The 27,833-nt window shown below is 44.8% G+C and overlaps 1 protein-coding gene across 2 annotated transcripts in view; it reads left to right on the top strand.

Annotated features, from left to right (window-relative positions):
• The window catches only part of LOC146808584 (uncharacterized), a 64,629-nt gene that overhangs the window by 13,298 nt on the left and 23,498 nt on the right, over positions 1–27,833 (top strand). Inside the window, exons 3-5 of one of the 2 annotated variants that reach the window (XM_085623605.1) lie at positions 3,033–3,164; positions 11,730–11,852; positions 20,846–20,968. In XM_085623605.1, coding sequence (XP_085479731.1) covers positions 3,033–3,164; positions 11,730–11,852; positions 20,846–20,968 — 378 coding nt within the window. The remainder of the gene's footprint in view (positions 1–3,032; positions 3,165–11,729; positions 11,853–20,845; positions 20,969–27,833) is intronic. The other variant, XM_085623606.1, reaches the window with a different exon arrangement.

Genomic DNA, 27,833 nt, shown 5'->3' with positions numbered 1-27,833 from the left:
AGCCTTGAAAGAGTCCCAAACCATTACGGGAGAGGAGTTTGGAGTAGAATTAAAAGAAAAGAATTCAGAAGCAAAAGTGCTGAATTGGTCCGAAAATTTAGGATCAGATAATAATGTATTATTAAAGCGCCATCTACCAGGCATGTGGAGTAAAAGGTATCAAATCAAAATCAACATAAACTGGGGCATGATCTGATATTAAAATAGAACCTATTTTGGAGTGAAGAACCTGCCGGGATAAAGATTTACTGAAGAATAGTTCGAGATTGTGACTGATGTGGTGGGGAGTAGAAACTATATTCTCGAAGATCTGGGTTGCACACTCTCCAGATGTCGACTAAGGACCTGCGGTGTATGGCGGAAGTGAATCGAGAATGCATCTTACTGTTGACAAATTTAACTGAGGAATGTCTGTCCAATATAGGGTCAAGGATCTGGTTACAATCTCCACCAAAAATAATTTAATCATCATCAAATAAAAGAAGTTTCTCAGAGATATGGGTCCAAAATACATTATCAACATTAACCAGTGCGTATACATTAAAAAGAACTATAAGTATCTGATCAATGAGTAGTTTAATAATCAGCCAACGACCACCAGAGGCTGGTTCTTGATGAATAACTGAGATCTGATATTTCTTGTGGCAGAGGGTAGAAACTCAATTTTTCTTGCCGAGAGTTGGGGAGGAAAAAACATTGCCTACCCAACATCTTTCCAGTTTAGGTGCCTCAATTTCAGACAAATTAGTTACTTAGATCAATGCAATGTCAGTTTTTAGTTTGGCTAAATGGGTTAATACCCGTTGTCTTTTAATAGGGTTATTTACTCCTTTAGCATTCCATGTAGTAACTCTGAATAAAACCAATAAAATTTACATGAACAATTACTATGCAAACAGCGACATTTTCAAATATACTACTAAGAGAAAGAAAAAGAAAAAAGGAAGAGATTCTGATATTCTAAACTGCAGACAATCAGCATGTTCCCTCTTTGACTTTCTCTTTGGGTGTATCCCCTGTTAAAGCAGCAAGGCAGACTTCTGCATCCAGGCCTCCAGTCTTCACCTCCAAGCGTGTTGACTGAGTGGAACCAGGTGAGAGGTTTTGATCTCCTCTTAGACGTGATGGATGAGAATTTAGCATTGAGCCTACCTTCCACAAAAGTTGGTATTTAAATGGTATTTTTTTTATTCGAACAGTTATCACTAACATTTTCCACATTAAGTTGATAATTTAATATCTCCAGATCCTGAGCCCACATGACATGACACTAAATGTCATGCAGGTCAAGCCCAGCATGTATTTCACACACACATCATTACTTCAGGAGCTCAACTCAGGGCTGCTGGTGAGCTGCACCGTTTGAAACACATGGACAGAAGCTTTTCATTATAGCCTTATAGACCGGTGTCATGGGCTATACTGGTTGTTAAAAGCCCTGAACCTGAGGCAGAGGGCTTTTAACAACTGCTGTAGAATGAGGCAGAAGGGTTATAAGGCTATTAGAACATTCCACCCAATAAAGGTAGAATTTTCCAAATTAAAAAGGGGGAAACGCGAAGACACACATTGGAATGTTGGGGCTCTGGTCTTTACCCATCCATTATAAGCCTGGAGCCCCTTCATTGTCTTCAATGGAGCTCTCAGCATTCCAATGTTCCAATAGCCCTATAGCCCCCCGTAGCGAGCTATACCGGCTATCAAAGGCCCGCTCCGGCCTTAACAAGGGAGCTGGACTTTAATAGCCGGTATAGCCCTCCTACGAAGGACTATAAGGCTATTAGAACATTCTGCCACTAGGGGGCAGAATGTTCTAACAAATAAAACAAAGGCCTCTCGAAGCCCGAGGAGATTTAAATCCCCTCGAGCTCCGAGAGGCCTTTGTAAGACATTGGAATGTTGCTCTGCGGGCCTTTACCGGCCCGTAGAAGCCCGGAGCACTCCATGGTCTTCAATGGAGCTCCCAACATTCCAATGTTCTAATTTACTTAGATTTATGAATCGCAGTCAGTGAATTATAAGTGCATCAAGTGACATGTGCCGATCTTATTATTGCTTCTCGTTACTTGTTTATAATTCTTTCTTTTGATAACAGTTGTGAGTGGTTGGAAACTGCTCACATTTTTGTTGTCAGTTACTGCAGCAGGTGGAGGAGCGAGCTAGATGAACATATTTAAACGTTGTCCTTACAGGCACTAAATACACGTGTAAGCGCTTTACCCTCAAATGAGCTCTACTACTGTGGGAAGGTGTCAGTTGATTCGGCCTAAGGAAAGCATGGAGAATAAAGTCACTCTGCTGTTTTATATCCACCTCACCACTAGTGTATGTGAAGATGGGGAGCCCCTCAGTGCAACTTGGAGAGGGTCATTGAGGTCAAAAATACATCTACTTGGACGACTTCACAGGTCGCCAGTCTGAGTCAGGAAATGAGTGAGCCCACAGGGGGCAGCTGCCGCAGGTGTCAAGGTCTGCATGCCTTGTTTTATCCCATGGACATACCTGCAGACCGATGACACGGTCATTCAAATGAAAACAGAAATGAAACGGGAAGGTCCTTCGAAATGCAGTTGATACCTCCAGTGATAGACGTGATGCAGCGTTGATCTCATGAATGCGCTCCACGGGTGGAGTGGGGGGCAGCTGTGTGTGAGGGGTGCCCCAGGGTATCTAAGGCAGGTGGAGATTCAGGGGAGACCTGTAACAAAGAGCTCTGCTGGGAGTGCCACATGTTGTGGCTCAGAGCATGGTCCACTCACCACCTCAGTACTTCAAGAGGTGGACTACCAAGGAAGCCAAGCTGAAACATGCAGGGACCCCAGGAGAGGAGAAAGATGTGTCCTCTGAGGTCACAACATGTGTGTGCATGTGGCTGCTGGCAGGGCTCAGTGGGGCAAGTATTGGGGTTGATGTCTTGGTCACGATAAGAGTGACGTGATGGTAAAGTGTGACTTGAAAATGACAACATAGATGTGCATCTAGGAATGAATATTTGGAATTTCCCTTCACTCATTTTGTGTGTTTTTTATCAGGGTTTTTAGGCAGTCTCCTAGGGTTCGGACGGTGTACTCGTGAGTGTGGGCCATTCCTCAAATGCCCAGGGGGTCAGAAGTGTGTCATCTTAACAGAGTGTGTTGGTGGAACAAGATGCGAAAGAGATGGAGGTGAGTGGGAGCAACGTAAACTACACTGACGTCAGCATGAGGATCTCTCTGTCTCCAACTATCTCTCTGTGTCTCTCTCTCTCTCTCTCTCTCTCTCTCTCCCTCTCTGTCTTTATCTCTGTCTCTCTCTCCCTCTCTTTCTCATTCTCTCTCTCTCTGTCTCTCTTTCACCCTCTCTCTTTCTCTTTTTATCCCTCTCTCAGCCTATGTCTCTCTCTTTCTTTCTTTCTCTAACTATGTCTGTCCCTTTCTCTCATTCTCTCTCTGTCTCTCTCTGCCTCGCGTGCCCTCTGACTCTCTGTCCCTATGTCTGTCTCTCTCTTTCTTTCTGTTTTTCTCTCTCTGCCTTTCTCTCTCTCTGTCTGCCTATCTTGATATCTATTTCTCTCTCTCGGTCCCTTTTCCTCTCTCTCTCGATCTCTCTCTCTTGCTCTCTCATTCTCTCTCTCTCCTTGTCTCTCCTTTTTCTCTCCATTTCTCTCTTCCTCTCCATCTGTCTCTAACTATGTCTGTCTCTCCGTCATTCTCTCTCTCCCTCTATCTTGCTCTGTCGCTTGCTCTCTCTGCATCTTTCTCTCTCTCTCTGTCTCTCTTACCCTCTGCCTCTTGGTTTTTCTCTCTCTCAATCAATCAATAATCATTTGTAGAGTGCAGCACTGTCACTCTTGTGGGTATCTGGGTGCTGGGGTGCGAGGTCTCCGTCATGCCAGCTCTGACAAATCTTGAGGAAACGTCAGGAAGAAGGAAGAAACAAGCATAAAAAGGCAAAAACAGGGAAGAAAAAAAAGCAAGCAGAAAAGGCAAAACATCAAAACTAGCAGAAGACGTCAAATAGAGGGCAGAAAAAAGAGCCAAACTGGCGAAACAGAGGGCAGAAAAAGGAACAGAAACAGGCAAAACAGAGGGCAGAAAAAAGGGGCCAAACTGGCGAAACAGAGGGCAGAAAAAGGAACAGAAACAGGCAAAACAGAGGGCAGAAAAAAGGGGCCAAACTGCCAAACAAAGGGCTGAAAAAGGAACAGAAAAAGGCAACACAGAGGGCAGAAAAATGAACAGAAAAGGCAAAACAGAGGGCAGACAAACGAGCAGGAAAGCCAAAACACCAAGGGCAGAAAAAACGAGCAGAAACCAAAACAAAGGGCAGAACTATGAGCAGAAAAGACAGAACAGAGTTCAGAAAAATGGGTAGAAAAGGCAAAACAGAGGGCAGAAAAACAAGCAGAAAGAGGCAAAACAGAACAAGAAATGAGCAGAGGACGCACAAACAGAGGGTAGCAGAGGGTAGCCGACTGCGTGCAAGCTGGGCAGGAGAACCATAGCAGGGAGAGGTGGCACGAGGCCCTTCTTAATGGGGTATCACTGCTGCCTCTATTAAGTAGTGGGGGAAGGGCAGAGTGTTGGGTGGCGGGAGGAGGGAAATGAAAAGAGAGGAAAAAAAGCAGAAAAGGCAAAACAGAGGGCAGAAAAATGGGCACAAAAGGCAAAACAGAGCAGTAGAGGGCAGAAAACAATTAGAAAAGGGAAACGGAGGGCACAAAAACAAAGCAGAAAAGGGCATACCAGAGTGCAAAAAACAAGCAGAAAAGGCAAAACAGGGGGCAGAAAAAGGAGCAAAATGGCAAGACAGAGCAAAAGAGGGCAACACAGAGTGCAGAAAAGGCACAATGGGGGGGACAGATGAATAAGCAGAAAGGCAAAACAGAGGGCAGAAAAACGAGCTGAAAAGCTAAAGCAGAGCAAAGAACCGAGCAGCAGAGGTACAGACTGAGGGCAGAAAAACTAGCAGAAAAGCCAAAGCAGAGCAAAGAACCGAGCAGCAGAGGTATAGACTGAGGGTAGAAAAACGAGCCGAAAAGCCAAAGCAGAGCAAAGAACCGAGCAGCAGAGGTACAGACTGAGGGCAGAAAAACGAGCTGAAAAGCCAAAGCAGAGCAAAGAACCGAGCAGCAGAGGTACAGACTGAGGGCAGAAAAACGAGCTGAAAAGCCAAAGCAGAGCAAAGAACCGAGCAGCAGAGGTACAGACTGAGGGCAGAAAAACGAGCTGAAAAGCCAAAGCAGAGCAAAGAACCGAGCAGCAGAGGTACAGACTGAGGGCAGAAAAACTAGCAGAAAAGCCAAAGCAGAGCAAAGAACCGAGCAGCAGAGGTACAGACTGAGGGCAGAAAAACGAGCTGAAAAGCCAAAGCAGAGCAAAGAACCGAGCAGCAGAGGTACAGACTGAGGGCAGAAAAACGAGCAGAAAAGGGCATACCAGAGTGCAAAAAACAAGCAGAAAAGGCAAAACAGGGGGCAGAAAAAGGAGCAAAATGGAAAGACAGAGCAAAAGAGGGCAACACAGAGTGCAGAAAAGGCACAATGGGGGGGACAGATGAATAAGCAGAAAGGCAAAACAGAGGGCAGAAAAACGAGCTGAAAAGCCAAAGCAGAGCAAAGAACCGAGCAGCAGAGGTACAGACTGAGGGCAGAAAAACGAGCAGAAAAGGCAAAATGGAGGGCAGAGAAATGAGAACAAAGGCAAAACAGAGCAGAAGAAGACAAAACAGGGGGCAGAAAAACAAACAGAAAAGGCAAAATGGAGTGTAAGAAATTGAGCAGAAATGCAAAACAGAGCAGAAGAGGGCAAAACCGAGGACATTAAAAAACCAGGAAAAGTAAAACAGAGGTCCTTGTCTGTATGTGTCCCCGAAGTCTGTAGGATGCTGCATAACTCTAGAAGCTCAGAGGCTTGTCCCTGCTGCCTCCTGTCCCATGCATGCCCCACTGCACCGGTGTTCCTTCCCGCTGCAGCCACTGTTTCACCTTCCCTTCCATGAAGCAGGGAGCTTTCTTTGCTCCACCTGGCCTTGATCTAGCAGGACAGAGGTGATCTCACAGAGCCTGAGCCCAGGGAACGGCATAGGGATGTGGGCTGTCTGTAGGGCTGAGAGGACAGAGCTCAGCGTCAGCTCATGATTGGCTGGGATGATCCTTGCTCCAGTATACACTGCCCTTGCACATTATGGCAGGCTTGGTGTAAGGTCACAGGCACACCTGACCTGGACAGCAGGTAGGGTGGGTAAGGTACCTGCCAATAACAAGTGCACCTGACCCCAGTCTGAAGAGGGGCTGTAACAGGGCCAACATTCAACTGGCTGTAGTGTCCTGAGGAGTGGACACTAGGACCTGGGAGAGGGCGAGGGGCAGGACAGGTCACCTGACCCCAGTCTGAAGAGGGGCTGTAACAGGGCCAACATTCATCTGGCCTCCATGCAATCTGCAGGAGAAAATGAAACATTCATTAAAGACACGTTAACAGAGGCCCCAGAGGAACACTTCAGTAGACAAGCAAGGTCAGTGTAGGAAGCCCGTATACACAAGTATCTGTTCTGATCCCAGCACTTCGGTAAAGCTGAGCTGAATGACGCCCGAGAAAAGTGACACCTTCCAGGAACATCCTTACAAAATCTCTAAGTTAAAAACCTGCCCTTGCTCATTCCTGTCCCTAATAACAGAAGGGGGGCTTATCTGATGCCTGTAGTGAGAAGAGGGACTCCATAGCTCAGAGTCCGTCAGCCCGCACTGATACAACCAATAAAACAAGCATTGACAATGCAATAGGTCTCGCATTTGCGAGAATTTGAGCCATTGTAAATGACAATGCCTTTTATTTACGTATTGGTTTTGAAAACATAAATAAAATGCATTGGCATTTAGAATGTCAATGCCTTGAACTCGCGCAAATGTGAGACATATTGCATTGCAAAAGCTTGTTTAACCTATGGAAAGCGATCAGACATAAAAACGGAAATCTTGCAACATTTTAGTTAAGGAAGACGTCACATTTCCTTTCAAAAGTTCCACTTCTCTGGAGAGGTAGTTAGTTTGATTTGCTTTTCACAATAAAGTGCCAACACACCTGAAAAAAATGATTTTTAAAAGGAAAGCTAAGGATTGGAACCTTTAATTTCAAAACCAGTGACCAAGGGCTGCTGCCGACTGGGGAAATGCCCATGGAATAAAAGGCCAGTGTTGCCTTGCTACCACAACAGTGTTCTGTCTACTTAAATGTTTTTAAAGTAAATAAATGCGTTCATGTTAATTCATTTACTGCGAAAGCGCCTCGCCCTAAAGACAGCAAAGCTTCGAAGTCAGTGGGCTTCTGCAATTTGAAAGGAATGGATGTGCTTATAAATCCGCAGCCCAAGTTACAAGGACACGCAGCAACCAGACACACGAACCAATTCAACGAAAGGAGGTTATCTCAGAGCCTACGGGGACATTCCGCAAACCCCTCCCGCCCATCAGTGGCGTCCTTTGTAGAGAGACCAACGGAGCTGCCGTCAGGAGAAGAGTCCCTTACACATGCTCTTAGCACTCGGACTTCCACTTTCGGGCCCTCCTCCGCAATTTTACTTTGCATTATGGACGCTTACCAGCGAGCACGTGGTGTTGTGAGTATGAAGTCACTGGTTGAGACTAGGGGTGGGCGGAATTTGCGTAATCGCGTTATGCAAATCTCCGCGAAACGGTAAAAAATCTCCGCGAACATGCAGAAATTCCGCGAACACGCAGAATTGCGTGTTCGCGATGCTTTTTTCCTGTTCACAGTTGCTGTTTGCGTGCTCGGGGAGAAATATCTCGCGAACACGCATTTTGAGAACGCGAACAAGAAAAAATTTCGTGACCTCGCGGAAAGCAGAGTTTTGGGCACTTTTGCGTTCTCCGCGGAACGCGAAATTACCGAAATTCCACAAATTCCGCGAGCGGAACGGAATTTGTCCGCCCAGGCCTAGTTGAGACATCACTGGGCAGAGGGGCTTCAATGGAAAGAATTACTCTAGGGGATGGCTGCTTTGTCAGCCACTGACACTGTTTGAAGAGGTGCCTCTATTCCCACAGGTCCATAACACTTCTAAATATTCCAAGTAGCACCAGCTAACTATGTTTCGCAGTGACGTACATTACTAACGGTGGGCCCTCCACTGTTCTGAAGCAGGTGCCACAAAACATGCCTGCCCTTGCTAGTTACTTTGGTGAATGCGGGCACAGCTTGGCCCTCCCTTGCCACACTGTTCCACCATCAGGCCTATAACAAGGACACACAGCGCCTGAAAAAAAAATGTTCGGAAGAAAATAAAGTTGCACGGATGCTATACTAAAAGAGTGTCATGCTGCCAAATAAAAATACTATTCATAGATGTATAAATAATTAAAAGAAAACATTTCCCAGTGCCATTTACCTTGCTTGCTGTTGCTGACCGTTCTCCTTCATGCATTGATGCTCCTGGGGTCTGCTGCTGAGCAGTGGGGACGGGGAGGGGTGAGTCCAGGACGGAACAATGCTCGAAGGCTCGCAGGGCTGCTGTATGTAAGCGCGAAGTGGAGAGTGGAGGTTTAACTCTATAATAAGGTGATTTATCACATACATGCGTTCGGTGGCCGGGATGCGCGCGCATGTTAATGCGCACTTTTTTAAAAAAAAACAATTACGCTGTGTAAGCTTAAGGATACAGAAGTTAGGCAGTTCTGCTTCTGGAATAAACAGAAGATATGTATGGCATGCAATGCCAATAATGAGGCTGATAACAAAACAAAAGCACAAGTTAACGATTCGCAAGCGGCGAGAAATTACCAAGCAACAGGGGGAGTTTCACCGCCCATTTGGATTACTAGATGTCTCAGAGAGACAGCGCATGCGCGCAACCTAGGCGAGACATAAAAATGGGTAACTGCACGGTCATTGCAAGACCAAACTGCATGCCTGTTTGAGCTAATGTCATTCATTGGGGACTGAGGCCTAGCAGTAGAGGCCATGAGGGGCCCAGACCACAAAGGCAATGAGGACGGTGTGGAGCCCATGTCAGACCTGTGATGGGTGTCAGGTGTTCAGTTGTCACCTGCGGCAGTTGGAGCAGCGGCTGTGGCTCCACGTCACTCAGAGCAGGGGGCGGAGTCTCTGGTCGCATTGACCGAGGCGGCGCGATCAGTGCGGCGGTTGCAGAGAGAGGCAGAGATGGTGGCCTCTGCGATCAGCACAGCGAGTGCTGGCTCAAGGCACAGAGGCACTGTATCTGGAGGACACTGCTCTGCCAGATGTAGAGGAATGTGACTGGAAGGACAACAATCAGCGGCAGATGGAGGATACTGAGGAGGAGGAAGTGTTCCTCATTTCATTTGCAGTGAGTGGGAGACCCCGTCAGACAGGGAGAGGATATGGTCTGACGGCTAGATTGCCGACTTTAGTACGGAAACCAAGGTTCGAGCTTCGGGGTTGCGTCCACATCCTGTGATTCTGGGCAAATCACTTAATCTCACCGTGCCTGATTGTGTCCCTGTGAAACCTAATCGGTGTTCATGTACAGTGCTCCAATACCTTCGGGTCGAGTTTGCGCTATATAAATCTGCATTAAAAAAAAAATAAAGACAGCTCGATTGCTGATGATAGAGATCAGGGTGTATATAATATCCCTACTTCCACGGATAGAGTAATCTCACAGTTACACGCACATACATTCTTCATACACTAGGGCCCATTTCACTAACATACGCTCAAATACTCTACCAGCAATAACCTGTGGAAAGAAAAACTCCTAAACACCCTGCATCTATATCGAGGTCAATAAGATCTGGTTATTGAGACTGCCCTTAAACATAATCTAAACAATCTATACAATAATAATCAAAATATAATACTCAATGATTGACAAGAAATAATAACCAACACCATATTCAAAATTATATTGCTTTATCTAAAATTAGTCAAAGAAAATCAATCAGTATAAATCATTTTTCTCATAGTTACCTATTCTAGCTAAATGTCAGAACGGGTCAGGACCAGTCTCTCGGTAAAGTCTCTCAAGACGAAGTCCTCTCAGCAACGATCCTCACCAACGCAGATTCGGAACGCGGCAAAAGGCAAATGGCAAGTGGCAAAAACCCTCTCTAGGCTAACAATTCTTATAGTGAATTAAACAAAGGAAAGACACATTTTGTATTGACTTTTTCCGTCGAACCTCTGAGCAAAGCGAGAAGGAAAGGATGTAGCATCGCTACATTTGAAAATCTCCGCTTAGGAAAAATCACAAAATAAACATAACGGAACAGGAACCAAAAAATACATTTGTATCTCGTAGTTTCCACATCTCCTCGGCAATGAGATCATAGTTCAGAGTCTCTCTTTAAAGCTCCTTTGTTTCCCAAAGCTGCCAAGGACGTTTCATTTCATTTGGAGATCGCCCAAAACTGCTGCTGTCCTCACGGAAAGTTTTAACCAGGCAAAGCAAGGACTGTGGTCAGCTGACTTCAGGACCATATTCAGCAAGGCTCTCTCTCGTCACAGTTTTCTACTCGAGGCCAGGCTCTACATGTCGGCCATCTTTACTTAGGCCACAATAGGCCACAATAGACCATCTTAATTAAAAGAGACAAAAACAACATTACCACAGCATAGTGATTGAACAGTGTTAACCCCACTAATACCCTTATGTGTATGTAATTATCTAGCTCTTGCAACATAGAAAAGCATTAATTCGAAAAGCGTTTTGTGCTTAAAAAATAAACAGCACACAGCAATCTTTAAACATGTAAACACGCACATTATTATTAATCAGCACACTTATGCGTTCCCACGTGTAATTCTCTCTTGTTAAAACAAACGAGTTGATTAGTATAAACACTTACACAAGACAAATAATTAATAATTAATAATTAATAAATTAATATACAAATAGACATGCCAGAGCTTCAAAACCCAGTTAATTTTCAAACTGAAAACTCTGCTCTAGCACTGACACCTCTGGACAGCCCTTTGTGGGAATTAATCCATGTCCTCATCAAGGAGTGTTTGCCCTCAACCAGGTCAATTTGGTTAAAAATCTTGCTTTAGAGATGGCTGCAGTCACTTGTGAATAGGAGGTCTGTGCAGCTGTTAAAAGAATTGACACTCCCACCTGCATCTTCTCCTCTCTGTTGTTCCTGCTCTAGATCCCCTCGCCGGCTACGGCTGTCATCGTCTTTTTTTCAGTCCCACTTCGCGACTGGAAATGGTACCTCTTAGGGCCTTGGCTAAACCAAGTCAGGGTTTTCAGACTCCCCAGTAGGCCATCACCAGGATTTTAACTGGACTGCAGTGATTTGCCCACGTGCCTTCTTTGTTGGCAGAGCTGCACTAGCTTCTGAGACATGAGGTGTGTGGAATCAGTGGATATTGGGCACAAGGCTGGTACACCACACATTCTCTCTTCTACTGCACCATGTCAGTGTTTTACAAACAGAAACCTCAGCTTTATAGGGCATCCGTAAACTCAGACACTTAGGAACATATGGCCCGATTCACAAGAGTAATCTGAGACAAAATCCTTACTTTACGACTAGGATTTTGACTCAGGTAAACTTAAGTTTGTTTTAAGATTAATTTATGACCAAAACTTAGGTTTAACTGAGACAAAACCTTAACTATACTACTCCTAAATGCCCTTTGTGAATACCGAAAGTTGTAAAGTTAGTAAGTGGAATGGAATGACGAAACAAGATTTCCATTTCTGAACGTGCACGTGCATTAATTCTGCTGATGTTTCCTTTTCAGAGCCTGATGTCCGACGCTGCCCTCAGGAGTGCCACCCAAGGCCTGGGAATGATGGTTGTCCAGGGAAGCAGAAATGTGTTAAAGTAGGCTGGTGTGACGGTTGGGAGTGCAAACGAGACAGCGGTGAGTTGGAACAATGCTAGGCAGCTGCATGGTACCCACATGAGACCCCGTCCCTCCCTCCAATGCTCCTAAATTAGAAGACGCTCACCATAGGGTAATGCCATGCAAAATCTGTGCACCCTCTGGTTTTATCGCAAGCAGCACTGCATACAACCACAATGATGGCATCTGATAAACAGGTAGCTCCTCTGGTGCCTGTCAACAAGCTTAGACAAAGTCAATAGGTTTGGGTTTATATAAGGATAAGCATTGTTTCTATTTTGGATTCAGATGCTGTCCAACTAAGTAACACAAGATGAATATTGTATTTGTTCTGAGTGTGACAACTCTGAGTTGAAAATGTGATAACTCCCTACCCAAGAGAGTGCAGCGCATGATCTACCAAAATCAAGAACTCCCTCTTGAAGAGAGTGCAGCGCACAACCAACCGAAGTTAATAACTCCCTATTCAAGAGAGTTCTGAACATGACCTACTAAAGTCAATAACCCATCAATCAAGCGAGTGCAGTGCACGAACAACCAATGTCAATAACTCTCTATTCAAGAGAGTGCGATGCATGACCTACCAAAGTTAATAACTCCCTATTCAAAAGAGTGTAGCGCACGACCTATCAAAGTCAAGAACTCCCTATTCAAGAGAGTGCAGCACACAATCTATTAAAGTCAATAACTCTCTATTCAAGTGAGTGCAGTGCACGAACTACCAAAGTCAATAACTCCCTATTTAAGAGAGTGCAACGCATGACCTACTAAAGTCAATAACCCACGAATCAAGGGAGTGCAGTGCACGAACAACGAATGTCAAATAACTCCCTATTCAAGAGAGTGCGACGCATGACCTGCCAAAGTCAATAACTCTCTATTCAAGAGAGTGCAGCGCACGACCTATCAAAGTCAATAACTCTTTATTCAAGAGAGTACAGTGGAGGACCTACCAAAGTCAATAACTCCCTAATCAAGAGAGTGCAGCGCATGACCTACCAAAGTCAATAATTCCCTATTCAAGAGAGTGCGACGCATGACCTACTAAAGTCAATGACCCACGAATCAAGGGAGTGCAGTGCACGACTAAACAATGTCAATAACTCTCTATTTAAGAGAGTGCAGCGCATGACCAACCAAGGACAATAACTCCTTATTCAAGAGAGTGCAGCGCACGACCTACCAGAGTCAATAACTCCCTATTCAAGAGAGTGCAGCGCGCGACCTACCAAAGTCAATAACTCTCTATTCAAGAGAGTGCAGCGCATGACCAACCAAAGACAATAACTCTTTATTCAAGAGACTGCAGCGCACGACCTGCCAGAGCCAATAACTACCTTTTCAACAGAGTGCAGCTCACGATTTATCAAAGTCAATAACTCCCTATTCAAGAGAGTGCAGCGCACAACCAACCAAAGTTAATAACTCTCTATTCAAGAGAGTTCTGAACATGACCTACTAAAGTCAATAACCCATCAATCAAGCGAGTGCAGTGCACGAACAACCAATGTCAATAACTCTCTATTCAAGAGAGTGCGACGCATGACCTACCAAAGTTAATAACTCCCTATTCAAAAGAGTGTAGCGCACGACCTATCAAAGTCAAGAACTCCCTATTCAAGAGAGTGCAGCACACAATCTATTAAAGTCAATAACTCTCTATTCAAGTGAGTGCAGTGCACGAACTACCAAAGTCAATAACTCCCTATTTAAGAGAGTGCAACGCATGACCTACTAAAGTCAATAACCCACGAATCAGGGGAGTACAGTGCACGAACAACGAATGTCAAATAACTCCCTATTCAAGAGAGTACGACGCATGACCTACCAAAGTCCATAACTCTCTATTCAAGAGAGTGCAGCGCACGACCTATCAAAGTCAATAACTCTTTATTCAAGAGAGTACAGTGGAGGACCTACCAAAGTCAATAACTCCCTAATCAAGAGAGTGCAGCGCATGACCTACCAAAGTCAATAATTCCCTATTCAAGAGAGTGCGACGCATGACCTACTAAAGTCAATGACCCACGAATCAAGGGAGTGCAGTGCACGACTAAACAATGTCAATAACTCTCTATTCAAGAGAGTGCAGCGCATGACCAACCAAGGACAATAACTCATTATTCAAGAGAGTGCAGCGCACGACCTACCAGAGTCAATAACTCCCTATTCAAGAGAGTGCAGCGCGCGACCTACCAAAGTCAATAACTCTCTATTCAAGAGAGTGCAGCGCATGACCAACCAAAGACAATAACTCTTTATTCAAGAGACTGCAGCGCACGATCTGCCAGAGCCAATAACTACCTTTTCAACAGAGTGCAGCTCACGACTTATCAAAGTCAATTACTCCCTATTCAAGACAGTGCAGCGCATGATCTACCAAAATCAAGAACTCCCTCTTGAAGAGAGTGCAGCGCACAACCAACCGAAGTTAATAACTCCCTATTCAAGAGAGTTCTGAACATGACCTACTAAAGTCAATAACCCATCAATCAAGCGAGTGCAGTGCACGAACAACCAATGTCAATAACTCTCTATTCAAGAGAGTGCGATGCATGACCTACCAAAGTTAATAACTCCCTATTCAAAAGAGTGTAGCGCACGACCTATCAAAGTCAAGAACTCCCTATTCAAGAGAGTGCAGCACACAATCTATTAAAGTCAATAACTCTCTATTCAAGTGAGTGCAGTGCACGAACTACCAAAGTCAATAACTCCCTATTTAAGAGAGTGCAACGCATGACCTACTAAAGTCAATAACCCACGAATCAAGGGAGTGCAGTGCACGAACAACGAATGTCAAATAACTCCCTATTCAAGAGAGTGCGACGCATGACCTGCCAAAGTCAATAACTCTCTATTCAAGAGAGTGCAGCGCACGACCTATCAAAGTCAATAACTCTTTATTCAAGAGAGTACAGTGGAGGACCTACCAAAGTCAATAACTCCCTAATCAAGAGAGTGCAGCGCATGACCTACCAAAGTCAATAATTCCCTATTCAAGAGAGTGCGACGCATGACCTACTAAAGTCAATGACCCACGAATCAAGGGAGTGCAGTGCACGACTAAACAATGTCAATAACTCTCTATTTAAGAGAGTGCAGCGCATGACCAACCAAGGACAATAACTCCTTATTCAAGAGAGTGCAGCGCACGACCTACCAGAGTCAATAACTCCCTATTCAAGAGAGTGCAGCGCGCGACCTACCAAAGTCAATAACTCTCTATTCAAGAGAGTGCAGCGCATGACCAACCAAAGACAATAACTCTTTATTCAAGAGACTGCAGCGCACGACCTGCCAGAGCCAATAACTACCTTTTCAACAGAGTGCAGCTCACGACTTATCAAAGTCAATAACTCCCTATTCAAGAGAGTGCAGCGCACAACCAACCGAAGTTAATAACTCTCTATTCAAGAGAGTTCTGAACATGACCTACTAAAGTCAATAACCCATCAATCAAGCGAGTGCAGTGCACGAACAACCAATGTCAATAACTCTCTATTCAAGAGAGTGCGACGCATGACCTACCAAAGTTAATAACTCCCTATTCAAAAGAGTGTAGCGCACGACCTATCAAAGTCAAGAACTCCCTATTCAAGAGAGTGCAGCACACAATCTATTAAAGTCAATAACTCTCTATTCAAGTGAGTGCAGTGCACGAACTACCAAAGTCAATAACTCCCTATTTAAGAGAGTGCAACGCATGACCTACTAAAGTCAATAACCCACGAATCAGGGGAGTACAGTGCACGAACAACGAATGTCAAATAACTCCCTATTCAAGAGAGTACGACGCATGACCTACCAAAGTCCATAACTCTCTATTCAAGAGAGTGCAGCGCACGACCTATCAAAGTCAATAACTCTTTATTCAAGAGAGTACAGTGGAGGACCTACCAAAGTCAATAACTCCCTAATCAAGAGAGTGCAGCGCATGACCTACCAAAGTCAATAATTCCCTATTCAAGAGAGTGCGACGCATGACCTACTAAAGTCAATGACCCACGAATCAAGGGAGTGCAGTGCACGACTAAACAATGTCAATAACTCTCTATTCAAGAGAGTGCAGCGCATGACCAACCAAGGACAATAACTCATTATTCAAGAGAGTGCAGCGCACGACCTACCAGAGTCAATAACTCCCTATTCAAGAGAGTGCAGCGCGCGACCTACCAAAGTCAATAACTCTCTATTCAAGAGAGTGCAGCGCATGACCAACCAAAGACAATAACTCTTTATTCAAGAGACTGCAGCGCACGATCTGCCAGAGCCAATAACTACCTTTTCAACAGAGTGCAGCTCACGACTTATCAAAGTCAATTACTCCCTATTCAAGACAGTGCAGCGCACGATCTACCAAAGTCAAGAACTCCCTCTTGAAGAGAGTGCAGCGCACAACCAACCGAAGTTAATAACTCCCTATTCAAGAGAGTTCTGAACATGACCTACTAAAGTCAATAACCCATCAATCAAGCGAGTGCAGTGCACGAACAACCAATGTCAATAACTCTCTATTCAAGAGAGTGCGACGCATGACCTACCAAAGTTAATAACTCCCTATTCAAAAGAGTGTAGCGCACGACCTATCAAAGTCAACAACTCCCTATTCAAGAGAGTGCAGCACACAATCTATTAAAGTCAATAACTCTTTATTCAAGTGAGTGCAGTGCACGAACTATCAAAGTCAATAACTCCCTATTTAAGAGAGTGCAACGCATGACCTACTAAAGTCAATAACCCACGAATCAAGGGAGTGCAGTGCACGAACAACCAATGTCAAATAACTCCCTATTCAAGAGAGTGCGACGCATGACCTACCAAAGTCAATAACTCTCTATTCAAGAGAGTGCAGCGCACGACCTATCAAAGTCAATAACTCTTTATTCAAGAGAGTACAGTGGAGGACCTACCAAAGTCAATAACTCCCTAATCAAGAGAGTGCAGTGCATGACCTACCAAAGTCAATAATTCCCTATTCAAGAGAGTGTGACGCATGACCTACTAAAGTCAATGACCCACGAATCAAGGGAGTGCAGTGCACGACTAAACAATGTCAATAACTCTCTATTCAAGAGAGTGCAGCGCATGACCAACCAAGGACAATAACTCCTTATTCAAGAGAGTGCAGCGCACGACCTACCAGAGTCAATAACTCCCTATTCAAGAGAGTGCAGCGCGCGACCTACCAAAGTCAATAACTCTCTATTCAAGAGAGTGCAGCGCATGACCAACCAAAGACAATAACTCTTTATTCAAGAGACTGCAGCGCACGACCTGCCAGAGCCAATAACTACCTTTTCAACAGAGTGCAGCTCACGACTTATCAAAGTCAATAACTCCCTATTCAAGAGAGTGCAACGCACGATCTACCAAAGTCAAGAACTCCCTCTTAAAGAGAGTGCAGCGCACAACCAACCGAAGTTAATAACTCCCTATTCAAGAGAGTTCTGAACATGACCTACAAAAGTCAATAACCTATCAATCAAGCGAGTGTAGTGCACAAACAACCAATGTCAATAACTCTCTATTCAAGAGAGTGCGACGCATGACCTACCAAAGTTAATAACTCCCTATTCAAAAGAGTGAAGCGCACGACCTATCAAAGTCAAGAACTCCCTATTCAAGAGAGTGCAGCACACAATCTATTAAAGTCAATAACTCTCTATTCAAGTGAGTGCAGTGCACGAACTACCAAAGTCAATAACTCCCTATTTAAGAGAGTGCAACGCATGACCTACTAAAGTCAATAACCCACGAATCAAGGGAGTGCAGTGCACAAACAACCAATGTGAAATAACTCCCTATTCAAGAGAGTGCGACGCATGACCTACCAAAGTCAATAACTCTCTATTCAAGAGAGTGCAGCGCACGACCTATCAAAGTCAATAACTCTTTATTCAAGAGAGTACAGTGGAGGACCTACCAAAGTCAATAACTCCCTAATCAAGAGAGTGCAGCGCATGACCTACCAAAGTCAATAATTCCCTATTCAAGAGAGTGCGACGCATGACCTACTAAAGTCAATGACCCACGAATCAAGGGAGTGCAGTGCACGACTAAACAATGTCAATAACTCTCTATTCAAGAGAGTGCAGCGCATGACCAACCAAGGACAATAACTCCTTATTCAAGAGAGTGCAGCGCACGACCTACCAGAGTCAATAACTCCCTATTCAAGAGAGTGCAGCGCGCGACCTACCAAAGTCAATAACTCTCTATTCAAGAGAGTGCAGCGCATGACCAACCAAAGACAATAACTCTTTATTCAAGAGACTGCAGCGCACGACCTGCCAGAGCCAATAACTACCTTTTCAAGAGAGTGCAGCTCACGACTTATCAAAGTCAATAACTCCCTATTCAAGAGAGTGCAGCGCACGATCTACCAAAGTCAATAACTCCCTGTTCAAGTGTGCAGCAAATTACCTACCAAGGTCAATACATCTCTATTGAAGAGAGTGCAGCACATTACCTACCAAAGTCAATACCTCTCTATTTAAGAGAGTGCAACGCACAACCTACCAAAGGTAGTCTTGGTCAGCACTCTAAAGAGATGTTTACCAATTATGCAGGTTAATAGATATCTAACTGCATGCAATCGTCATGATTGTGGTGTGTCCTAATATCGCTGTTCCACTAATTGGAAATGGTCAAACACGTAAAGTAAATTACGATGTGCATAATTTACACCTGTAGCACCCTTGGGCATAAATCCAGAAATTACCAGACTCAGAAGCTCATGCCTGCACCTGACATGATGAACAACAGCACAACTCTTGCATGATATGTGGGCACTGATCAACAGGCTAAAATATGTCATTACATTAAATTACATGGTTGTATAGCTCTTACACCAACCTTGGGCTGCTTCATAGCACTATGAGTAGAATGAAAATAGGAAGGAGGAAGAGGAAAGAGGCAAAATCTAAGCAGGAGAAAAGGAGGTGGTAAACAGATACTATTATGGTATGTTTGTTGTTTTTTTGTAGTGTTGCTGGTCCATCCTTGTACTACTACTAAATGCTGTAGAACAAGCATTGGCAAAGCCAAAGCGTCTCACCTAGAAGTGGTATTGGCATTGGCAATGTTTTAGTGTGCTCTACAGCAGCGCGGATGCTTTCCAGTGTGGTTAAAAATCATTTTAAAAGGTGCTATGATGCAGCCAGGCTTAATACTCTTTTATTTTTATTATTATGTGCATTGGCATCATTGTCCTTTTTATTGTTATTATTTTTAGCCATGCTGCAGAGCAGCCACACTGCTAGACAGCATGGCTACCAATCAATGCCAAAGTAGGCAATGCCCATGCTGTACAGCATGAACAAAAAGCAATGACAGAGACAATAGTCTCAAAGGTGAGACCTATTGTCTTTCCCAGTGCTTGTTAGGTCTAGGTGCTGCACCCCAGTGATTCTGAAGAAATCAGTTAATCTCCCCATGCATGAAAAAGAAAGAAAATATGATATTTGGCAAGAAGTCCTATCACATAAAGAAACCAAAACCGCCCATGTCCATGGCTTAGTTAAAATACATTTGGAAACAGATAACATTAAGTGCCCGAATAAACATCCTTTTCAAAGAAGAAAAGGACTTCTTTGAAGTGTGTGTGGCCTAGTAAAACATAGATACAGATGGCAAGACATTCAACAAGGATGACAGGGAAGACGGAAAAATAAAAGCAGTACCTCAATCACAGAAACAATCATACTTGGTCCCTGCTCCAGCTGAAAGAAGAGGAAGTGACGCCAGTACTCACTGGCCAATTAGAAGGCAGTAAATGACAATTGAGCCAATAAATGTTAAGCAATGGTTGGTCTGCCAGACCCTTGGTGTATACAATATATGTTGCAAGCGAGAGAACATGCAGTGCATGCTTTGTTGCAGGCAAGACCTAAAAACAGATAAACAGAAAGAGAGGAGAGAGAAGAAGGGAATGTTAAGACAATTTTGATGCTTGTATAGAAAGTTTATCATCCTAACAGGTTGGTATTAGGAAACCTGTTCTGCCATTGGTTGGGTCCTTTCCTTCTCATCCTGGTTAGATCTATGCTCTTCCTCCACTCGAACCTTGATCTTGGAGATTAAGGTGGTGGATGGCCAAGGGTCACTTGATCTCACCAGGACTATTCAGCAATGAACCGAGAGCCATAGCAGGGCTACTGAAAGCTTATATGGCACAGGTTTCAATGTGTGCAACCCAAACAAATCGGGCGATTATTCATATAAATACTTACGGCAGGTCCTTGGGTACAAGGGTACAAGCTCCAGTCCTGTTCTCAAACTGTGCATATATGATCCGACGGTGGACATGTTTTTTGACCTTAGGGTAGACCCCGTAAGACAGCATGGTTGTTGATACCTCTGGACAGCCCTTTGAGGGATAATAATATATTTCCTCATCAAGGAGTGTTTGCCCTCAACCAGGTCAATTCATTTAAAAATCTTGCTTTAGAGTTGGCTGCAGTCACCTTTGGTGCAGTCTGTGCAGCTGTTAAAAGAATTGATTCTCCCACCTGCATCTTCTCCTCTCTGTTGTTCCTGCTCTAGATCCCCTCGCCGGCTACGGCTGTCATTGACTTTTTTTCAGTCCCACTTCGAAAATAGAAATGGTACCTCTTGGAGGCTTGGCTAAACCAAGTCAGGGTTTTCAGACTCCCCAGTAGGCCATCACCAGGATTTTAACTGGACTGCAGTGATTTGCCCACGTGCCTTCTTTGTTGGCAGAGCTGCACTAGCTGCTGAGACATGAGGTGTGTGGAATCAGTGGAGATTGGCCACGAGGCTGGTACACCACACATGCTGCCTTCTACTGCACCATGTCAGTGTTTTACACACAGAAATCTCAGCTTTATAGGGCATCCGTAAAGTCAGACACTTAGGAACAGAGTGAACAGAACTGGTGGTAGGGCTTCCTGTGCGGTAACTGCTAAGTAAGTGGAATGGAATGACGAAACATGATTCCCATTTCTGAACGTGCACGTGCATTAATTCTGCTGATGTGTCCTTTTCAGAGCCTGATGTCCGACGCTGCCCTAGTGAGTGCCACCCAAGGCCTGGGAATGATGGTTGTCCAGGGAAGCAGAAATGTGTTAAAGTAGGCTGGTGTGATGGTTGGGAGTGCAAACGAGATGACGGTGAGTTGGAACAATGCATGGCAGCTGCATGGTAACCACAAAAGTCCCCACCCCTCCACCCAATGGTTCTAAATTAGGTCACACAGGGTGATGCCAATGCAAAATCTGTGCACTCTCTGATTTTATCATGAGCATAATACCAGAATGATGGCATCAGAAATACAGATAGCTCCTCAGGTACCTGTGAACAAGCTTGACAAAGACAATAGGTTTGGGTTTATATAGGAGAAAGCATTGTTGTTTTATGGGATTCACTTGTTGTCGAATTAAGTGACACAAGATGAGTGCTGTATTTGTTCTGAGTGTGACAACAATGAGTTGATATTGGTTTTTATGTCTATTTATATACACTGTTCCATGTCTAATGTTTGAAGGGAGTGTGGCCTCCTTTGTAAGTTGACCTGGGATTGAGCACCCCTCTTTACCCAAACTGTGGACCTAGAACCCCATGATGATGCCCAACATAGCATGAGAACCTGACAGCTGAGTGCAGCCCAGAATCCCTGGCCTCCACTAACCTCCATCACTCAACAGGCATGGGCCACTGTGTCCATCTGGAAGAGGATGGACCAAAAACCAAAGAAACTTTGAGACAAGAAAAGGAAAATAAACTGAGAAAAGAACAGTCCCTACAACCCATCCTCACTCCCACGAACTGGAGGAGAAAGGCCAGCTGAATCATAACCAATCCGATTGGATGTTCACAAAGTAAAGGGACACAACCTCTTTACAGAGCGTGGGTAGAAAAACAAACACAACACCCTCACATGATAGTCATGGTAACAACTAATGTTCCTTCAAATTTGTATCTTGTGTCTGCGGCAGTGAAGGATTTGTGTGCCCTGCAGCCAAGGCTACATGCTCAAAAATGTGATATCTCCCTATCCAAAAAAGTGCAGTGCATGACCTACCAAAGTCAATAACTCCATTTTCAAGAGAGTAGAAGTAACCTGGTATTGGTAAATCAATAACTAATCTCCCATAAGTGTCTCAAGGCGCTGGGGGCCGTCTGAGAGATTAAGTGAGCTATTGCCCAGAGTCACATGATGCTGAGCTAATCTGCCTCTGGTGCCTGGGGATCATACCGTGCACCCCACACTCCGGAAGTAGACACCCCGGCCGCAGTGCCATACTTTTCCCCAGTGACTGCAGCGCACGACCTACCAAAGTCAATAACTCTCTGTTCAAGAGAGTGCAGCGCACAACCTACCAGAGTCAATAACTCCCTATCAAAGAGAGTGCAGCACATGACCAAACAAAGTCAATAACTCCCTATTCAAGAGAGTAGAAGTAACCTGGTATTTTTAAAGCACAAACTAATCACCCGTAAGTGTCTCAAGGCACTGGGAGCCGTCTCGGAGATTAAGTGAGCTACTGCCCAGAGTCACATGATGCTGAGCTAATCTACCTCCGGCACTGGGAATCAAATCGTGCACCCTGCACTCCGGAGTCAGACACCCTGGCTGCTGCGTCCTACCTCTCCCCAGAGAGTGCAGCGCACGACCTACCAGAATCAATAACTCTCTATTCAAGAGAGTGCAGCGCACGACCTAACAAAGTCAATATCTCCCTATTCAAGAGAGTAAAAGTAACCTGGTATTTGTAAAGTACGAACTAATCATCTGTAAGTGTCTTACAGCTCTGGGGGCTGTCTCGGAGATTAGGTGAGCTATTGCCCAGAGTCACATGATGCTGAGCTAATCTGCCTCCGGAGCTGGGGATCAAATCATGCACCCTGCACTCCGGAGTCAGACACCCTGGCTGCTCTGCCATACCTCTCCACCAGAGAGTGCAGCGCACGACCTGCCAAAGTTAAAAACTCCCTATTAAGGAGAATGCAGCGAACAACCTACCAAAGTCAATACCTCTCTATTCAAGAGAGTGCGGCAAATGACCTACTTAAGTTAGTAACTCCCTTTTAAATAGAGTGCAGGGCTCGATCTACTAAAGCCAATAACTCTCTATTCAAGAGAGTGCAGCGCATCTCCTACCAAAGTCAATACCTTTCTCTTCAAGAGAGTATAGCACACAACCTACCAAAATCAGTCATGACCAACGCTCTGAAGAGATGTTTGAAAATGGAAGTAAAATTATGCAGGTTAATAGATATCTAACTGCATGCAATAGTCATGATTGTGGTGTGTCCTAATATCGCTGTTCCACTAATTGGAAATGGTCAAACACGTAAAGTAAATTACGATGTGCATAATTTACACCTGTAGCACCCTTGGGCATAAATCCAGAAATGACCAGACTCAGAAGCTCATGCCTGCACCTGACATGATGAACAACAGCACAACTCTTGCATGATATGTGGGCACTGATCAACAGGCTAAAATATGTCATTACATTAAATTACATGGTTGTATAGCTCTTACACCAACCTTGGGCTGCTTCATAGCACTATGAGTAGAATGAAAATAGGAAGAAGGAAGAGGAAAGAGGCAAAATCTAAGCCGGAGAAAAGGAGGTGGTAAACAGATACTATTATGGTATGTTTGTTGGTTTTTTGTAGTGTTGCAGGTCCATCCTTGCACTATTTCAAAATGCTGTAGAACAAGCATTGTCAAAGCCAAAGCGTCTCACCTAGAAGAGGTATTGGCATTGGCAATGTTTTAGTGTGCTGTACAGCAGCGCGGATGCTTTGCAGTGTGGGTTAAAACTAATTTTAAAAAGTGCTATTATGCAGCCAGGCTTAATACTCTGATTTTATTTTTAAGTGCATTTGCATCATAGCCCTTGTTGGACTTGGCCCTTTTTGCAGGGTCATCCCTGAACTTTTTGCCTTTCTCCTATATTTTTTCTGACCTGTTGTTGGCTGTTTTATGACTCTGGGCACTTTACCACTGCTGATCAGTGCTAAGGTGCATATGCTCTCCCTATTGTAAATTGATGTATGAATTTGTGATTCCATGATTGGTTGGTTTGGTTTACCTGTCAGACCCTAGTACAGTGCACCATGTGTGCCCAGGGCTTGTAAATCCAAATGCTGCTGGTGGGCCTGCAGCACTGGTTGTGCCACCCACAGAAGCAGCCTGTAAAAGTGTGTCTAAGGCCTGCCATTGCAGAGCCTGCGTGCAGTCTGGTACTGTCATGCTGACTGGGCAAGTGCACCCACTTGCCAGTCCCTAAACCTTCCCTGTTCTTCACATCAGATACCCTTATGGTAGGCCCAAGGGCAGGGTGCATTGTAAGTATAAGGTAGGACAAGCCCTGATGTGTGTGGCATGTCCTAATAGTGAATTACAGCCATTTTCGTTTTTCACTATTACAAGGCTACCTGTTCTCCATAGGCTAGAAAGGGCAGTTAGATTATTACATTCTTATAATCCTAACTGACTCAGAGAACATGGCAGAAATTCGAGTTTAGTATGCCTGAACTCAGAATGATAAAATACATCTTTTAGTGAAGTTGGTTTTAACATTCTGTGTTTGAAAATACCACATTTAGAAAGTAGTTATGTTTTTTGTCTAACTATCCAAGCCTGCCTCTGCTAGGCTGTGCATTCCCTGTCTGGAGTTTGAGTGACAGGGCTGGGTAATTCCAGGAGACAGGGTGAGGTGTCCCAGTGGTGAATAGAGAGATCTGCATGCAGATGGGTGGGAGGAGTTGCACCTGGGACCTGAATAGGGCTGTGCCTTCCCTCCACAATGCTGGCTCCACCTCCTGTGGTGCGTCTGATGTCTCTGCCCTGCACTCTGAAAAGAAAGAAGGAGTCAGGTAAACAAAGTGCACCAGGACTGACCAGAACTGGTTTGAACAAGGCAAAGGCCCCTCTGCCCTCAGAGGACAAAGGATTTTGGGGTATAAATATTGGGACCCTGATCCCAAGAAATTAGATCACTTTTGGACTACAAGAAGAAACCTCCGCTGAGGAGCGGAACCTGGAGAAACTGAGGAGAGACTATTCCTAAGCTGAAGTGCTGCTTGGGGGATTGGCCTGCAGTGGTTGCCTGACCGCCAAAGAGAGGAGAAAGAACTTTGTGTGCTTTACTTTCAACTTGTGAAGGATCTCCAAGGGCTTGGAAAAGAGCTTGCCTCCTGCTGAAGTCTCAGGGACAACAAACTTCAACCCCCAGCTTCCCAGAGTCCTTTTGAAAGTGTCTGCTGCTGTTTTGGGCCTTCTGAGGGACTGCATGTCGCAAGGAGCTGGAAGCGCGACTCAACGAAGAAGAAGCGTGTCGTCGTCGCTGCTGGTGCCGTCGAATCTCTGAACAAGGGTGTCGCCGCTGGAGCTGTCGCAGTGCACTGCATCGAGAGAAGCGTCTCACAACGAAGAGGAAGCGTGTCACCGTCGCTGCTGGTGCCGTCGCATCTCTGAACAAGGGTGTCGCCGCTGGAGTTGTCGTATTGCACCGCATCGACAGAAGGGTCTCGCAACGAGGAAGAAGCATGTCGCTGTCGCTGCCGTCGCACTTCTGAACAAGGGTGTCGCTGCTGGAACTGTCGCATTGCACCGCATCGAGGAAAGCGCCTCGCATCCCAAGAGAAGCGCACCGCCGTCGGAGCTGCTGCCGTCGCATTTCTGAACAAGGATGTTGCTGCTGTAGTTGTCGCATTGTGCGGAAGCTTCACGCAAACTAGGAAAAGAGTGTCGCAGCTGAAGCTGTTGCAGTCGCACTTCTGAACAAGGGTGTCACTGCTGCAGTCCACGCATTGAACCGAGAACTTTTCGCATCCCCGGAGAAGAGGCCGCAACTGGAAGATCTTCGCGTCTTTATTTCTTTGCACCGGAACTTTGGCGCATATCCATCGCAGCGACATTGCTTGTCGTGGAAGCGCCACGCATCGTAAGGTACATTGACGCAAAGTGTCGCATCTTAAGAACTGACCTGAACTAAGCTAAAACTACCATCTTAAAGTAACGGTATTGTGTATTTTTGTCGTTTATGGCCATTGTGGTAAATCTATATGAAGTATACTCAATTTTGATATAAAACTTTCTGTGGTGTCCATCTGTAGTGTTGTCACTTGGTTACTGTATGTGGTCACAAATGCTTTACACACTGCCTCTGAGATAAGCCTGTCTGCTCGTGCCAAGCTACCAAGGAGGTGAGCAGGGGTTATTTTATGAGTGTACCCCCTTACCCTGACTAGAGGCTATTTGTCACAAGTACCTACCTGTGCCAACAAGAGACCCCCAAATCTAACAGTCCTTTTTTATTGTTATTATTTTTAGCTATGCTGCACAGCAGCCACAATGCTATACAGCATGGCTACAAATCATTGCCAAAGTAGGCGATGCCTATGCTGTACAGCATGAACAAAAAACAATGACATAGACAATAGTCTCAAAGGCGAGACATATTGTGTTTCCCAGTGCTTGTTAGGTCCAGGTGCAGCATCCCTATGATTCTGAAGAAATCAGTTAATCCAACCATGTTTGAAAAAGAAAGAAAATATGATATTTGGCAAGAGGTCCTATCACATAAAGAAAGCAATAGCGCTCATGTCCATGGCTTAGTTAAAATACATTTGGAAACAGATAACATTAAGTGCCCGAATAAATATCCTTTTCAAAGAAGAAAAGTACTTATTTGAAGTGTGTGTGGCCTAGTAAAACATAGCTACAGATGGCAAGAAGTTCAACAAGGATGACAGGGAAGAAGAAAAAATAAAAGTAGTACCTCAATCACAACACAATCAGCAGAGGGACAGTCATCAGGCTGAAGAAACCAGTACTTGGTCCATGCTCCAGCTGATAGCACACAAAGTGAAGTCAGTACTCACTGGCCAATTAGAAGGCAGTAAATGACAATTAAGTGAATAAATGTTAAGCAATGATTGGTCTGCCAGACCCTTGTTGTATCCAATATCTGTTGCAAGCGAGAGAGCATGCACCACATTCTTTGTTGCAAGCAAGAACTAAAAACAGATAAACAGAAAGACAGGCAAGAGTAAAATGGAATGTTAAGACAATTTTGATGCTTGTATAGACATATAAGACACACAATTGATGGATGGAATGAGGAACAAATCAAAACATTCACCCCCAGTCAAGAGATCTGGGTTAAATCCATCATTCTTTTGCTCACCATGCCACCCCAGTTTAGACCTGGACATATGCAAATCAGTCTTGACCCTGTGCCTCTTCGGAACAGTCCAGCCCGAACTGCCAAGCCAGGTCCTCCCTGGACCGTAAACACGCATCCTTGGACCGGTTTTGGGGTTTCACCCCTTTTCAGCCAGGATAGCTTGAATCCAGTGGCACAGTGAGCCTGGGATCCACGTCTGGGTCTGAACTTGAATGGCATGGTGAGCAAAAAAATGATGGATTTAGGCCCAGATCTCTGTACTGGCGTGAATGTATGACATTGTTCTGCATTCTGTCCATCAATTGTTCTTTTTGCATTTGTCACCCCGAGTGGGACGGGTATGCCCAGACGTAGGTCCCATGCTCTCCATGGCACTGGAGTCATGCTATCCTGGTTGATGAGAGCTGAAAGCCCGAAACCGGTCCTAGGATGCTTGGTTCCATTACAGGAAGGACCTGGCTTGGCAGTTCGGGCTGGACTGTTCCCATTGGGCACAGGGTCAAGGCTGATTTGCATATGGTTGGGTCCAAACTGGAATGGCATGGTGAGCAAAAAAACAATGGATTTGGACCCAGATGTCTGTGGTGGGGTGAATATATGACATTGTTCTGCATTTTGTCCATCAATTGTTCTTTTTGTATACATATCATCCTAACTGGTTGGTATTAGGAAAACTGTTCTGCCATTGGTTGGGTCCTTTCTGTCTCATCCTGGTCAGATCTCTGCTCTTCCTCCACTCGAACCTTGATCTTGGAGATTAAGGTGGTGGATGGCCAAGGGTCACTTGATCTCACCAGGACTATTCAGCAATGAACTGAGAGCCATAGCA

Source organism: Triturus cristatus, chromosome 8 (genome assembly GCF_964204655.1).
Source record: "Triturus cristatus chromosome 8, aTriCri1.1, whole genome shotgun sequence".
Classification (NCBI taxonomy): domain Eukaryota; kingdom Metazoa; phylum Chordata; class Amphibia; order Caudata; family Salamandridae; genus Triturus; species Triturus cristatus.
The sequence above is the reverse complement of the archived record's forward strand: the minus strand, read 5'-3'. Positions and strand labels throughout refer to the sequence as shown.